Here is a 15,037-nt window from a genome sequence, read left to right as displayed (position 1 = left end):
TGTCCCAGTTTACAGAGAGAAAGTTTAGTGGAAGGAAGAAGTGTTGTAGAAGAGACTTCTAACCCTCCAGAGAATAAATGGCATCCATCACAAGGAGAATAAATCAGAAAACATTACCAACAATGCTGAATGATCACAGAGTGCTGTATCTTATTTTGAAAGTTTGGTGGAAGGTAAAAGTGTGGCAGAAAAAAAGCTGTGATATGACCTGAAATGACATCCTTCACACAAAGGATAAGCCATAAAACGTCACTGCTAAAGAAAGTTATAAAATGCTTTATCTGTTACTAATAACTTTACAAAAATTAAGATTTTAAACATCAATGTTTCTGTAACAAATTTATACAAAAATAAATCCTTTTCAAAACTAATTATTGAAATAAATTATTTAGGTATTTACTGATCGATATTAGGGGACATACTGAGAGATGCAACCGAATTTAAACTATTTGCATCAACAGATAGTTGGTTGGGATTTTACTCCCTGTGGTCTTTGCATCCAAATCAGAGTTTTTACGACAAATAAAGTTAAACATAGTAAACCAGGTTTAACATCATCAGTCCCCAGATCAGTTTACCGTCTTTTATTTTTCACATTCTGTTCATATTAGATCAGGCAGCTGCTTCAAATGTTTAATTCTGATGGAAGAAACCAACAACAACAGACTTAGGATTAAATTAATAGTGGAAAAAGGAAAAACTGAGAGAATAAAAAATGAAGGGAAAACAAATAAGAAAAGGAGCCAAACAGGGAAAGAAGGAAAAGATGGAAAATGAAAAAATGAAAAATTTAAAGACAAATTTCAAAAATATAAAAAATATTAAGAAAAATAAAGAAAAAATGAACAAAGACATATACAAGACAAAAAAGGAAAAAGAGGAAAAAACCCCAGAGTTTACCCAGAACATATTCTAACGTTACCCAACAGCAAACACACGTCCAGATCTATAAGCTGAATTTGACAAACATCTCAACTACAACCATAACTGCTGTTCATTTGGTGACATTTTAAACTCTGGGTAATAAATAAAATCCTTTTCACAGCAGCTGCATCGTCATAGCAAAGCTTCCTGACCCCATGTTAACCCCTAAACATGGCGGACGCTCCGTCTCCTGCACTCGGCATGTCAACGTACCATGGTGATGGCGGAGAAGCTCCTCGACGACAGGCGGCGAAGGTACAAATACTGGGCTTCTCTGGACCAGCAGAACTTGCGGCCGGACCTGAGCAGGTCAGTACTGGTGTGGTCAGAGCAACCCTGGTCCCTGAGCAGAAGAAGAAAAACTCAGCATTTCTCACAGATCAGGGACGTGTGAAAGGGTAAAGGTCGATTTATGAAGTTATAAAAACTGATCCCAACATGACCAGTTGGGACTACAAAGGGTAAAATTAATCAATTATAAACAATTATCTGCATCATGACACATTTATCATCTTATTAAACTGAATGTGATTATTAAAAAGCTTGAAAATTAATAGAAGTGTATTAAAAAAAAGGTTGTACGGAATCATATTCCTGCCAAAAACGCTGAGGAGCATGTCAAGCAAATTAAAACTGATCGCAGGCATTTCTATTCATTCATAGTGATTATTTTTGTTGGGAAAATTGTGCTCTTAATGTTGACTGAATATTTGTCAGATGGGGGAGGATGCAGTTCTCATTGGTTGGATTTTCAGCACAAGTACAGTGACAGCCAACATTAACGGCAAAATACAAGAAGAGGAAGATGACAAAGAAGAAGATATGAAGGTAAGGAACAGGAAAAGCTTTGACTTCACCCCCTTCTCCTTACATTCAACATTTTTGACATGAAGGTGACGCCATAAAAATGGACCCAAGTTTATCCTGTCATAAAAATTGATGCAGATTTCAAATATGAAAGTAAGGAACAGGAATAGTTGTGATTTTTTCCCCTTCATTGTACAGTCAAGATTTTTAGCATCAATGTGACGCCGTAAAAAGGACCCAAGTTTATCCTGTCACCATAGAAATGATGCAGATCTCAAATAAGACAAAAAATAAATTTAGATAAAATTTAGAAAACTGCTGTGAAAAGTGAAATAAATGCTGGATATTTAATAAATCACTTCCTGTACACTTATTTATGGCAGCACAGAGGTTCCCAAAATGGGGGTCAGGGACTTCTGAAGGGTCGCGAGGCACCAAAAAAATGCATTTTTCTAGATTTAATTTAAAAGTTGGTATATTACAAACTTTTGCTTCTAAAGTAAGATTTAGCCATCGCAATAAAAACTTTCCCATCATCTTTATGCCAATAAATAAAAAAAACACCATTTTCAGTTTATTTACCTTAAAATGTAATAAAAACCTGAGAAAACCCAATATTGCACAGTTATTGTCAGCAATATAATGAAACTCAGCAGAAATCTGTTTGTATTTCTGGATGTTTATGAGCCTCTGTGGCCCCAAGCTTTAAATTTTTAACGACGGTCCTGAAATATTTAGAGGGAAAGTCTCAGCGGCCGAACTGTCAAACTGTCAACTCTTCAGTCTGAGTCACCAAACGCTTCAGACTCACAGGAGCCGCTTTTAGAAAGTCCGAAACACTCTGACCTTTAAGACCTGCAACCAGACCAACGTTTGTTTCAGGATATTATTATTTATCATTTTATTTTACTAAAAATAAACTAAATGAGTGAACATCAGCTGTGATTTGGTGATTCAAGATGTTATATGTGATAAAAACAAAGATGTTTCTTGCTCTTTTCTCACCCTGACTAACCGTGAGCGACATGTTCAGTCCTCTGCCAACATGGCTCTCGTTTCCCTCGCCGTGGTTCCCATGGTAACCGGTCCCTGAATAATGGCTGCTGCTGCCAGCTATGCGCCCGCAGCAGGGAGGATGAGGAAGACGGTTGGGGGTTTCTGAGAACAACCCGATGGCGACGTTTTAGGAAAACAGCTGCTGAGACGATCCTGGGAAACTCGTTTTACTGTTGAAAACATTTTCCTCCATGTTGGACGGATTCTTGGGGATTTTCATCAACAATCCACACGGACTAGTCAATTTAGTCTGATAATGTCACGACTTTATCCCGGTAACTAACATTACAACTCGGTGCTGGTAATGTTACAATTTTATTTGGTACGTCTTTTTCATACAACTTTATTCTGCTAACGTCGCGACTTCATTGTCTTACAACTTTATTCTGAAAATATTACAACTTTCTTTTCATGATATTATGAATGTTATACAACATTTTTGTAATATTACAACATTCTGGTAAACATTCTAAAACTGTTGTATAACTATTATCATGCTGCGACCCTTTAAATATTATGTTTTAATTTGTAATATGTCTATTGCCGTATAATTTGTTTGAATGTTACAACATTCTGGTAATGTGACAATTCTCTCACATCACGACTTTATTCTGTAATACAACTGTCGTAAAACTATTCTGGTATTTTTATATTACAAGCTAACTCATAATATGCATCGTCATATAATTCATTCTTGTAATCTTACTACAATCTGTAGTACATCTTTAATGTCTTGCGACTTCTTTATTCTCATCGTCGAACGTTTATTCTCATATAACTGCGACTTCGCTCTTGTAACATGTTTTTGTTGTTTTTATTACGACTTTATACTTCGGCCCACACCATTTGCTGAAGTGCGTTCACACCTAAAGGTTCGGACCAACAGGGGAAACGAACTCTGGTCCGTTTAAAGCGAATCAAAAATCTCAGGCGTGAACATGGAAAACCAGATCATTGTTCTCCGGGAACGACTTTAGGAAAGTCAGAAGAGTTTGTTGTTGTGTCAACATGTGTTTTCTGGATCCAGAGAACATTTTAATCTGACATTTTTAAGGAATATCTTGTCCTTGAATACCAAACGTGAGCGCCGTCTCAACCAGATATTTTCTAAATAATTCCTCTTGCAGGTGAAGTTTCTTTTTAAATTCATTTCCTGTGTATCGATGCACAAACAGGCCAATTCAGACAAAGATTTTCCCCTCTGAGGATAAAACCGCTTCAACAGAAAACAAAAGGTCAGCCGTCATGACATTTCATCTCTGTTTGCTCCACTCAAATAAACCTGAAGCAAAAGTATATTAGATTAAAAAAGAGATCAAATCAACCCAAAGGACTGGAAGAGACCTGAACTGTCCTCCTCTGACTGCACAGCTGCAGCATTTCAAGCAATCCTCATTTCTAATGCGACATCATTTCCAATCTGGTTCTGGTCAACAGCCTCCAACGTTCGGGAAACTGGACAGAACAAAAAGACCTTGAAAGTTTAAGGAGCTGAACTCTGAATGCAACAATGTCTCCTTTTGTTTTTGTTTCAATATATTCTGTTATGACGCATGGAGGTCAAAACCACCAGATATTCAACTCCTGCTGCTGCTGCTGCTTTCAGTTCACTGGAGCAACAAAGTTTGAACTTTAACCCAAAATGTCAACAAAAGGCTCCAGTTTTCACAAAAAAACAAAACACCCATTAAAACAGATTTCTGGTTAGAAGCAGAGGTTTTGGGGTATTTTCCAAGTTATTAATCAAGGGTGTTCAAAGTAGGGTCCGTGGGCCGTTCGTGGCCCTTGGATACATTTCGTGCAAAATTTGTCCAAAATTCAAAAACAAATTCCAGAAATTAGGAGAAAACTACAATTTGAAATTGAAATCTACTAACAAAATTGCTAGATGCAACACAAAGTGATCGCCTTTTCCGAGTTTTTTTGCCTTCCTTCAGTCGTCATGGTAACAGAGACATAATTTATACATTGACTTGTAATCCAGATTATAGATTGGTGCATCCAAATCTGCTTTTAATTGCTGTATTGAAACTTGGTCAAATACAGGAAGTGTGTTAAAATAAAGACCAACTTAGATTCTGTTTTTATTCATGAGAAAAGAAGAAAATTCTTCAAATTGAGCCCAAAATAAAACGTGCAACGTATAAGAAAAAAAATTTAATTAAAATAGTCATCTATAGTTTATTGTTAAAAAACTGGATCTGCTTTAACCATGAACTGTTTTTATTTTAATCTTAAAAATTACTTTATTTTGACCTATAAATACTTTTGAGCTGTTGATTTTGGCCCATGTGAAAATATTTTTAATTTAAACTATTTTTTCCTTTCATTTTTTGACAATATGGCTGCAGTATTGTTTACAATGACTGTATTAATCTAAGAGAGAGACCGATTTAGAAGTAAAGGCTAGATTTCATCCATACAATCAATAAAAATACAATATATTTCAGTGGACAAATTAACACAGAAAAAGAGAATAATAGTGATAAATATTTTTTCTTCTTCTCTTTGGTGCTGATGTTATTTTTAAGAAGTGAAATCTTAAAGGTACAGAATCCACCTGTTCCTTCCCTGCTTCACCAAACGCTATTTTTTCGTCCATTTGTGAGAATTGAACAGAGACGTCCTTCTCACCCTGGGGGTCGCCACAGCTTCCTGCCGGGCGGCATCAGCTCCCGTTTGTTCAGGGGAACGACCCCAATGGCCGCCTGCATGATGGTGATGAACTTCTTAAACTTCATCTTCTCTTCTTTTTTTTAAATCTCTCCTCTAGCATCCATCAGACCGCCGCTGCCGCGCGTCCGTCTCCTTCCCTCTCATCTCCCCGCGTCTGACTCATCAGATGCTCCGTCTCCGCTCCTCACAGCATCCGCTTCTCCATGGCAACCAGGCTGGGATCCAGCGCGGAGGTCGGCAACATCCCCGCCGCCGCTGCTGACGGACCGACGTCCCTTTGGCTTCTCCGAGCGGGAAGCAAGCCGCCACGCCGTCGCTGGGAGCCGGGATGGCGTCACGCTTACATAATAATAACGGAGCGTCTCTGGGCATTACACTAATGAAAACGCTGCTTCTGCCGCCGCCGCCACCATCATCATCATCATCGTCGTTGCTGCCGGAGCCGCTGGGATAATTGTGTTACTAAGCTCTGACGGATCATGGAGGCTCCCCGCCCCCGCCCACCATAATCCCCCCCATCGAGGCTTAGTCTTCTCGCCACTTAAACAGCGACCCATCTACTTCAGCCGACACACCCCCTCCATCAGCACAGCTACGGAACACCAGAAATGTCCAAACCACTGATACGCATGTTCACAGATTTCGGTAGTAACCAGTTACATTTATCCAGTTCTATTTACTCGAGTATCTTTTTTGAAAAAATTCACTTTTGCCATGCTGTACTTTTTACTTTAACTTGAGTAATTTTTTTATGAAGCATTTTTCTGGATTTTCTACCCACTGAATGAAAAACAAAAATTCACCTGACACAGAAACACACCTGCAGTTTTTGTTAAAGTTTCTTAAGTTTGTTTTTATTAAAGAAACTGATTTGGAAAAATTTTCTTTTGCCTGATGTTATTTGTTTGCTACTTATATGAATTTTTGTCATTTTGGCCTTTAAATACCAACATTTTCACTGAACTTTTGGTCCATCTAATTATGCCATTTTTAAATACAAATGATTGATAATTTGATCAGTTACTCAGTACTTGAGTTGACTTTTTACCAAATAGTTTTTACTTTTACTACAGTAAAAATGTGTTAAAGTATTGATATTCTTACTTTAGTACATTTAGCTGCCGTCACTCAGCAGTAGCTGAGTTTCCATTACAAATGTGACCAAAATCTTTTTGATATTGTGTGTTTTATTTCACAATTAAATTAAAAACACAGTTAAAAATGTGTGAATGACGCGATAAGTAATTAAAAACCGTGCCATGGTCGTGTCTTTCTTAAACTAGATATGGAAACCTTTTATCGTCTACTTTAATTTATTGATAAGCTAACATTAGACAGCATAAGCCAAACTGTAATAAAAGATCAACTGAGCTAAAATGCGCCAAGTTGTTAAGTTAAAACCAGCTCAAATATATAGAAATAAGAACCTAAAATAAGATCAGTTAAAATAAGATAAGCTAAAATAAACCCATAATAAGCTGAGGCCATAATAACATTTACAAAGCTAATAACCTAAAACTAAAACATAAGTTAAACTAAACAAGGCTAAACTGTGATTTAAAGCTAAGATAAATTCAACTAGAAGATAAAAATCACATTAGGATAAAGACAAGTCAAAAAAAGCAAAGCTATGCTAAATCAACTTAAGATAAGGTTAGCTAAGCTAAATATGAAAGTAATGCTAAAATAAGCAATAATAAAGTATATTATGATAAAATACACTAAATTAAATTGTTTCCATGCTGGTTATTTGTATATTCGCTATAAATTATGACGTTGCTTCATGTCAGGATTTTACTTGCACAACATTCAGAAGGAGCCTGAAGTAAAACTGGATCCGTTTGGACCAGCCAGGAATGTGCTGAGGTTTGCTGCACCGTTTGGTCCCAACTTGCTCAAACACCCACCAGGCTCAAAAAGCATAAATTCATGATCTTTTCCTTCATCTTCATTTCTGGATTAACCTTTTTAAAGCATAAAGCTTTTAAAAATAAACTTCTGTATCTTCTCCTGATGTAAAGTCATCAGAGCCAGATTAATAATCCACCGTCTAGTCTCCAGATGACAGCAGATATGCGTGTCCTGGGGGTTCAAATAATAAAATATTAATCTATGTGCCCTCTCGATGAGATGCCAGCTAATGCAACTCCGAATGGGATTTATGCTGGACCAGCCTGGGCCTCTGGATTACGGCCAGGAGAGCTGCTGCAGATTTCACAGCGCAGGAAAAACAACAACAAAAAGGAAGAAACCCGTCAGTTCAACAGGCGGGAATAAACTGAGAAAGTTTTCATCGTCATGTTGACTCTTTAGGATGTTCTTTTATAAAATGTTTTCATCTGGAAAGTTTTTGCACTTCGTCACAATTTGGATGTTTTTCCAACATTTGGTTCCAAAATTGCAACATTTGTTACATTTCCAGCTGCTGTGGTTCTCTTACAACACAGAACCGAGTCAGATGAACCAAACCCGATGAAAAACCTGTTCCCCTCCTCGCCTGTGAGGGCGCTGCACCAACAACCACTCAAGGAAACAACAGGAAAACCTTTGGAGACACCGAGCGCAGCAAAATGTAAACCAATATGGAACGAAATCATTGGAGGATTTTGTTTTTCTCTTTGTTTAAATACCACAAACTATTTTTCCTGCTAGTGCGTTTGTTTTGGTTGTATTTTCCCAGAATGCCCTGCAACTTCCTCCTTTTGGAACCGTCTCAGTCCGCCTGGCGTTCGCATATGTAGTCGAACCGAATCAGAGTTCACTTCAACCGATCTGAGTTTGATCACACAGCAACCTCTCCTCAAATTAATCAAACTTTCTAAGCAAATGAACTGGAGTTGGATTAAAGCGGATTAAACAGAACTAGTGTGAATGCATCCTGAAAAAAGTAGGCAGACAATTTAAGATATTAAATTCTCTTAAATATTAATATCTTTATATTTAAGATATTAAATTGTCTTAAATTTAATGTCATAATTACTGCTCTGGATATTTTGTTTTTCCAGCAAATGGCTTTTGTTTTAAGTATATATATTCCATTTAATTAACAAATTATTAAATTAGTTGATGCTTCAATCATTGATTAATCACAACTAATCCGATCGTTTCAGCCCCAGAGGCATCAAAATGAATTGTGAAGCTAGAAAACACCCAAAATGACATTTAAATGTGTTTTAAACTGATTTAGTCTCCAAAATATGTTGCAGATGACTTTAATCATGCATTGAGGACTAAAAGCGTCAGTGAAGTTCCCATTATTAATTATAAAAGACGGCTGAGCGTGACTCAGCCAGCAGCTCCTTCCTTTGTCGCTTCATGTTTTCTGTTTCTCCCCAACTTTCTATTTTTAATTCCTCAACCGGCTGAGCAAATGTGGCAGGAGCTGCTTGGTCGTCTTAATGCCTTTACATAAGCAGTTTGTTTCTCTTGTCACGTCCCCACGTGTCGCGTAGTGGCCCGGTGGCGCCGCGTTCCCCCGGCCGCGGGCCATTACGCAACGTCCAAATGCGGTGCATGTGCGGGCCAGATGGAGGGACACATGCCAGCCGCAAATCTGTGGCCAGAGCGTGCGAAGGGAGAGAGGGAGGAAGTGGACGAGGGAGACTGACAGGGAGCGAGCACATGCTCCGCACAGGTGGAGACGGGATCATCAGGGATGATGGGCGGCAAAAAATGACTGGTTTTTCAATCTGCAGGGACGGGAAAGTTGTTTTTTCCTTTTCTTCAGCAGCGGCACGACATGCAAGGAGATTAAATAAGCAACTTATCCGATACTGTATCTGGTTTTTCCAACGACTGGAGGAGAAAAACCCTGGCATTGTTCATATGAACGAGAAAAACCAGATTTTCTAAGCTGTGGATGTTAACTTCCTATTACGTAGGGTTAACGATTATTTTAACGACTGATTATTCTGACAATAAATCAGATAAAAACAAAAAAGACTTTTCATTTAACCTCTTTAGCCTTTTTCTGCCATATCACAAATACATTAAAATATGTCAAAAACATATTTAAATAGCTTTTTTAAATAAGGAAATAAAATGCAATGCAGTAGCATTACTTCAGTGATCATTTTAAGTAATTTAATGGTATAATAATAGGAAGGATCTGCCAGATTTAATGAGGCGTAGGTCTGATCTGACGATTATTTTATGGGTTAATTGATTAATGGTTTTACAGCAAAAGATGTTTAATAGATTTTTTTACATAATTTGAAGCAGGTGAAGCTGAATCTGAACTTGAGGTAGAAGATATTTACAGAAAAATAGTTTTTCTTTTTATTCAGCTTTGGCTTCATCAATGCTCTGCTATTCTTTCACCAATCTGACTTTTTTTGAGTCAATTATCGATTAATTGATTACTGATCGAGTTGACTGTCATTTTAATAATTAATGAAAAATAATCAAATTAATAATTCAAAACCTATCACAGAGTTAGATTTATTAATTGATGAAAATTAAGGATCAGAAATTTAGTAAAAAATTATATTTTAAACCATCTTAAAATAAGTTGAACTTTTTTATTAAATTAATTTAAAAACTTTAAGTTGCACTGAAATATGTTAATCGCAGAGTTTTAAATTTTATCGTGCCGGAACAATTTAGTGTAAGTTTTTAAGTGTAGTTTTTTATAGTGTAGTTTTTTTCCCCGTTCACAGTGAGTTGTTTGTGTCTACTGTCGCCACATGCAGTCAGGACGACTGATTACTGCAAAGTCAGTGAATTAATGGATAAATTTACCAGCTGACATTTTATGACTGGACCAAACTAATTAAACTGAAACATGTTAAATTATGGATTTTTTCTTTAATTAGTTTTTTAGGCCTGATAAGTAATCGTCCCAGAAGTTATTGCGATACACGATAATATTAATGTTTTGAGACAATTTAAGTAATTTTATGGTATAATAATAATGCAAGAAAACATTCTCAAAGATCAATAAACTTTAAATTCTAATGAACATTTAACTCTGGAAGTGGAAGACATTTTAGACATCTAAAATAAATAAAAACAACAAATAAAATAAGTTATTACTTCATTATATTATTAGAATTATAAACATAAAGTAAAATCAGATCTGAATCTCTTCCATATGTGGAAATAATCTGTAAATGTATCAGATCGTTTTCGTAGCGTCTGCAATCTGAACGATCGCTTTGCATTTGATCTGATTCTTACATCAATAACTCGAGTTCAGCTTATAGGCTTAATATCTGGGTGTAATTCTGACCTGTTTGTAAAGTTTAAGTCTCTTGAAATTGCCTAATTTGTCAGTTTGGGTGAAGTAAACAACTCGGACTGTATTTAAAACTGAGTAAAATTGATGTTTAAGCTCAGTTTTCATTGTGTTATTAATACCAGTAAGAGCTGGTCAGGACTTCACAGATTAAAGCGTTTCTATTCAAAGGAATGCTTGGCCCACGCTGCTGGCTGAGCAGATAAAACACCTCCCTGCTGCGCTGATCCATAACAAAAACAGGGAGGATCAAATATTTCAGGACCAGCAGGCCTCACTGCCTCTTTTTAACCCATTTAAAAAAACATTTCTTCCTCTGTTCAGTGGAAAACTGCAGCCAGCACCTCCTGCCAGCCCACTTCCCTCTGAAGTGTTCAGGTTTAGTAATGAGGAGAAAAGAAAATGCGACTCATTAAGCAGGTTCTCCAACCGGTTCGACCGATCAGCATGTAAACAACATCTATACGCCTCCATTACGACTCTCAAAAAGGGTCATTATGTTTGTCAAAAACCCAATAAAAGCAACAATAAGAACTGAACGTCAGCAAGACGGGAACAATAAAGAAGAAATGGAATTAAACTGAATTAGTTCTTGTGATTAGAAATGATTAGCGGATCATAAACCTAAAAATAAACGACTAATATCAGGAATTTAAAGACTAACAGGAAGGTTTTCGTCATATAATCACATTTTTCCGTGTTATTTAAAGGTAATAAAATCATTTGAGTCAAACAGGATTCTTTCCTTTAGGCTACTAAAGTGAGCACAGCCTCGCCTTTTCTTTTTACACCAAAAATCCAGTCGTTATCTGCTAATGCGCTAACAGAGGAGCTAATTTTTAGCCTATAGCGCTTTTGCCAACATTTAAAAGCACTGAGCTTCCTAATCTAAATCTGAAATGCTACTTTATTTGTCGGTGTTGTAACTTTTCATTTAATAAAGTTCAACATCTTTATTGAAGTCTTGGTTATGAAGAATCCTTCAAAAAGTTAGAAGTTTGTATTCACGCTCTTATTTTGAAGGGGTGAAAACTGTTTTAACAGCAGTTCCATTTCCGCCCCTTTTTTTCCCTCAATAACTTTATTTAAAACAAGAAACAAAATAAAACATGGAGAGTAGAGAACAAGACAAACATAAATAAAGTATCTAGCAGCTTTAGCTTCAGCTAAATACTTTGTTGGTACAGTGTGTTAGCATTAGCTTTCGCTAAATACGGTGTTGATGTAGCACTTTAGAGTTAGCATACTGTGCAGCAAATGGCTTAAAAAGTTAGAAATACTAATGACTGACCAGTTTAAAAATATGTTTTTTAATATTTCTTCCTTAGTATAAAAATGTATTTTGTGATTTTAAAAATGAAGTTAAATATTTTATAAATTCTGAAGAAAATTTGAAATTTCTCATCTTTTTAACTAATTTCTTAAGAACCTAAAAACTTAAAATAAAAAATAACTGCAATTATTTAAATATTTTGTAATTAAAATAAGCATTTTTTGTTTCAAACTTCAAAACTTTCAAAATCCAAACATTAAACTGGTTTTGCAAAAATCAGAACAAAAAAAATGGGGAAAATGTTTAGTAAAAAACAGAAAACTAAAAATATTTATAGGATTTTATTTTATTATCAGAAACCGTAAATTATGTTAATAAAAACAACTAAAGGAAGCCTAAATTAGTATTGTTTAGGAACATTTTAAATTCTCCATTATTTTGTAAACAATGTAATTTGCACTGTTAAAACTTTATTCTAATACAAAATCATGGACATCTGCAGTGTTTATTCCCCTCTAAAAGCCACAAAATAAAATTCAATATTAGTATTTTCTTCATTTAAAACTATTTTTATACTAAACCAGTGAATTCTAAAAAATTGCCACACATTGAAACTTCCATGTCTAAAACATTTTCCGTCATTTTTATAGCTAAAAAAAGCAAAAGTATCCAACCTCAATTTATGCTTGAGGCTTAAAAGTTAAACGGTTAAGAGAATAAATTAGATTATTTCTTTGAATATCCCGTTAACTCTTGAAAAGGTCATTTGAAAAATGAGAAAGTGAGAGAAATAACCGGAGTTAAATATAGAAAAATGGGTTTAATATCTAATATAAACCACATTAGAGGTTAAATATAGTGAAAAACTGTCTGGTCTTCTCATTAACACACCTGAAGCCAACCTGCAGGCCTCAGACAGACAGAAACCGTTTATTCCTGGATGAAAGCCAACAAAACCGCGGCCTGGACACGAAGTGGGTCAAAATGACCATCAATTAAACCTTTAGTTCCACCTTAAGACGCACTAAAGGTGGTTATTGCACCTTAAAACCCTCTAAGTAGGTCATTATTTCTCGGTCTGTGTCGGTATTCTGATCCAACATGGCTGAGAAACACGGAAAAAAAAAACCCACAGAGGCGACATTTGAGCGAAAGGAACAGAGAGTACTCACCTGGCGAAACCGCGTCTTTCTCCCGGTTCTCCCGGTCCAACGCAGGTTTTATCCCGAACTACCGGCCCGGACGGGGAGGAGGTGGGCTAGGAGGGGGTCTTCAGCTGGGAAAGATATCGGTGAATGTTTTGGAGAAGTCCATATAATCGCTCTTCCTGGTTGTAACAGGTATGTGGGCGTGGCTTAGTGATTTCAGGTGTGCAGTTGAAACTGCAGTAGGTGCGGCTGATGGTATCGCTGCTCTGACTCATCACAGATTTACTGAGTGGGATTCAAAAAAATGCCTTTCTGACCCAAAGTTGCTCTGTAAAGGAAGATACATTCAGGCAGACTGAGCACTGATTTATGACGCTTATGAAATAAAATCTTTTTATTTAAAATAAAATGTAATGTTTCGGTACTTTGAATAAAAACGACAGGAAGTCCTTAATGATTTTTGTATGTCTGATTTTATGCAGCATATTAATAATTGATCCTCTGTAACAGAAAAACAACAAAGGTTTGTTTGACCTTGTCCTCATAGTCTTTATTTTTATTCATTTTATTTTTTAACCAATTAAATAACAAATACAGCAACAAAAATGAATGAATGAATGAATGAATGGATGGATGGAGTCTGTTTCCCTCTGTGACCTTTGACCCCTTCCTTTGACTCCTCCAGTCGTTTTCTCAGATCTTCCTGCTGGGATCAGACCAGGTTCTGCTCAGCATCAACCAAACCTCCTGGGTCCCTCCGGGGGTCGAGGCGCCGCGCCTCGTTCCCTCGACGACGAGATCCAGGAACAGATACTGAGCACAAACACTGGGAATTCACTGGGACAGGAAGCTGGACTGGAGCAGGAACGCTGCGAGCGCCGAACAGGAAGGAGCAGAGCCGCCTCCTTTTCCTGTCAACGGGTCCTTCAGCTTCTGACGGCGTTTTGTCTTCTGCCTTCCACACACACACTTCTGTCAGCTGACAACAACAAGGCGGAAAGTCGCTGGGAGACACTACAAAAACACAACGTCTTACCAAGTATGTCATAGTTTCTAGTGCAAATACCTTAATGCACTTCAAATAAAACTAAAGTAACTTGCAAGTAACTTTTCAGCAAGAAAAAAAGTTATAATTTCTTAATATTTATTAAAAAGCATTATGTCCTCTAGCAGTTTATTTCACTTATGTGGGGAAAATGTCTCGTTACAAGTGAAATAATCTGCCCCGTTACCTAGCAACCCCAGCGGAATCCCACCTGTCACCTAGCAACCAAAGTCAGAGCTACACAAAACATGTTCATTACATTTTTTTTGCACAAAATCCTTCTAAGATGATAAAAGTTTAGTCTGGTTATTTTTACAACATGTGAAAAATATCTTCTTATAAGTGAAAAAATCTGCCAGTGGAAATAGAACTTTTTAAAATCAATATTCAGGAATTACTTACATATTAGTTTTGTCTTATTTAAAGTGTACGAAGATATTTGCATCAGAAACTAGACAAAAAGGTATTTGGCAGGATTTGCTGGATGTTTTGTGGCATGACTTATAAAAAAAGAAAAAGTGTTAGAGGGCCAAATTTGTGCAATTCCTGAATTGTGGTCGGGGCCCCACAAAATTCATCCCAGGGCCACAAATGGCCCCCAGGCCACACTTTGGACACCCCTTGTAAGTTTTCATTGCTTATTTTATCACTGCATTAATCTGAGGCTTTGAATGTTCTAATGTCAGATTAATTATATATATCACACTATAAAATATGAATTTCTCTGATTATGAGTGAACATAAAACAAGAGATCAGATAAACAGAAGGACTTTAAATATTAATTTATTTTTCAGAAATTTACAATTGTAGTCTTAAAAACCACAGAAAAACACATTTGGTTTAAACATGTGAACTAAAGCCAAACAAAGAC

At 36.5% G+C, this 15,037-nt stretch overlaps 2 protein-coding genes across 4 annotated transcripts in view; one reads left to right on the top strand and one right to left on the bottom strand.

Annotated features, from left to right (window-relative positions):
* tjp2a (tight junction protein 2a (zona occludens 2)) overlaps positions 1-13,338 on the bottom strand; it is a 42,738-nt gene extending 29,400 nt beyond the window's left edge. For 2 of the 3 annotated variants that reach the window (XM_028025823.1, XM_028025824.1), the window contains exons 1-2: positions 5,422-5,561; positions 1,138-1,267 (exon numbers count right to left, since the gene is read on the bottom strand). In XM_028025823.1, coding sequence (XP_027881624.1) covers positions 1,138-1,267; positions 5,422-5,528 — 237 coding nt within the window. In that variant the 5' untranslated portion in view covers positions 5,529-5,561. Of the gene's footprint in view, positions 1-1,137; positions 1,268-5,421; positions 5,562-13,144 lie in introns of those variants that run through there. The other variant, XM_028025826.1, reaches the window with a different exon arrangement.
* The window catches only part of LOC114149750 (protein NLRC5-like), a 1,536,511-nt gene that overhangs the window by 645,888 nt on the left and 875,586 nt on the right, over positions 1-15,037 (top strand). The window lies entirely within an intron of this gene.

Source organism: Xiphophorus couchianus, chromosome 8 (assembly GCF_001444195.1).
Source record: "Xiphophorus couchianus chromosome 8, X_couchianus-1.0, whole genome shotgun sequence".
Classification (NCBI taxonomy): Eukaryota; Metazoa; Chordata; class Actinopteri; order Cyprinodontiformes; family Poeciliidae; genus Xiphophorus; species Xiphophorus couchianus.
Note: the sequence above shows the minus strand (reverse complement) of the source record. Positions and strands in the feature narration are given on the sequence as shown.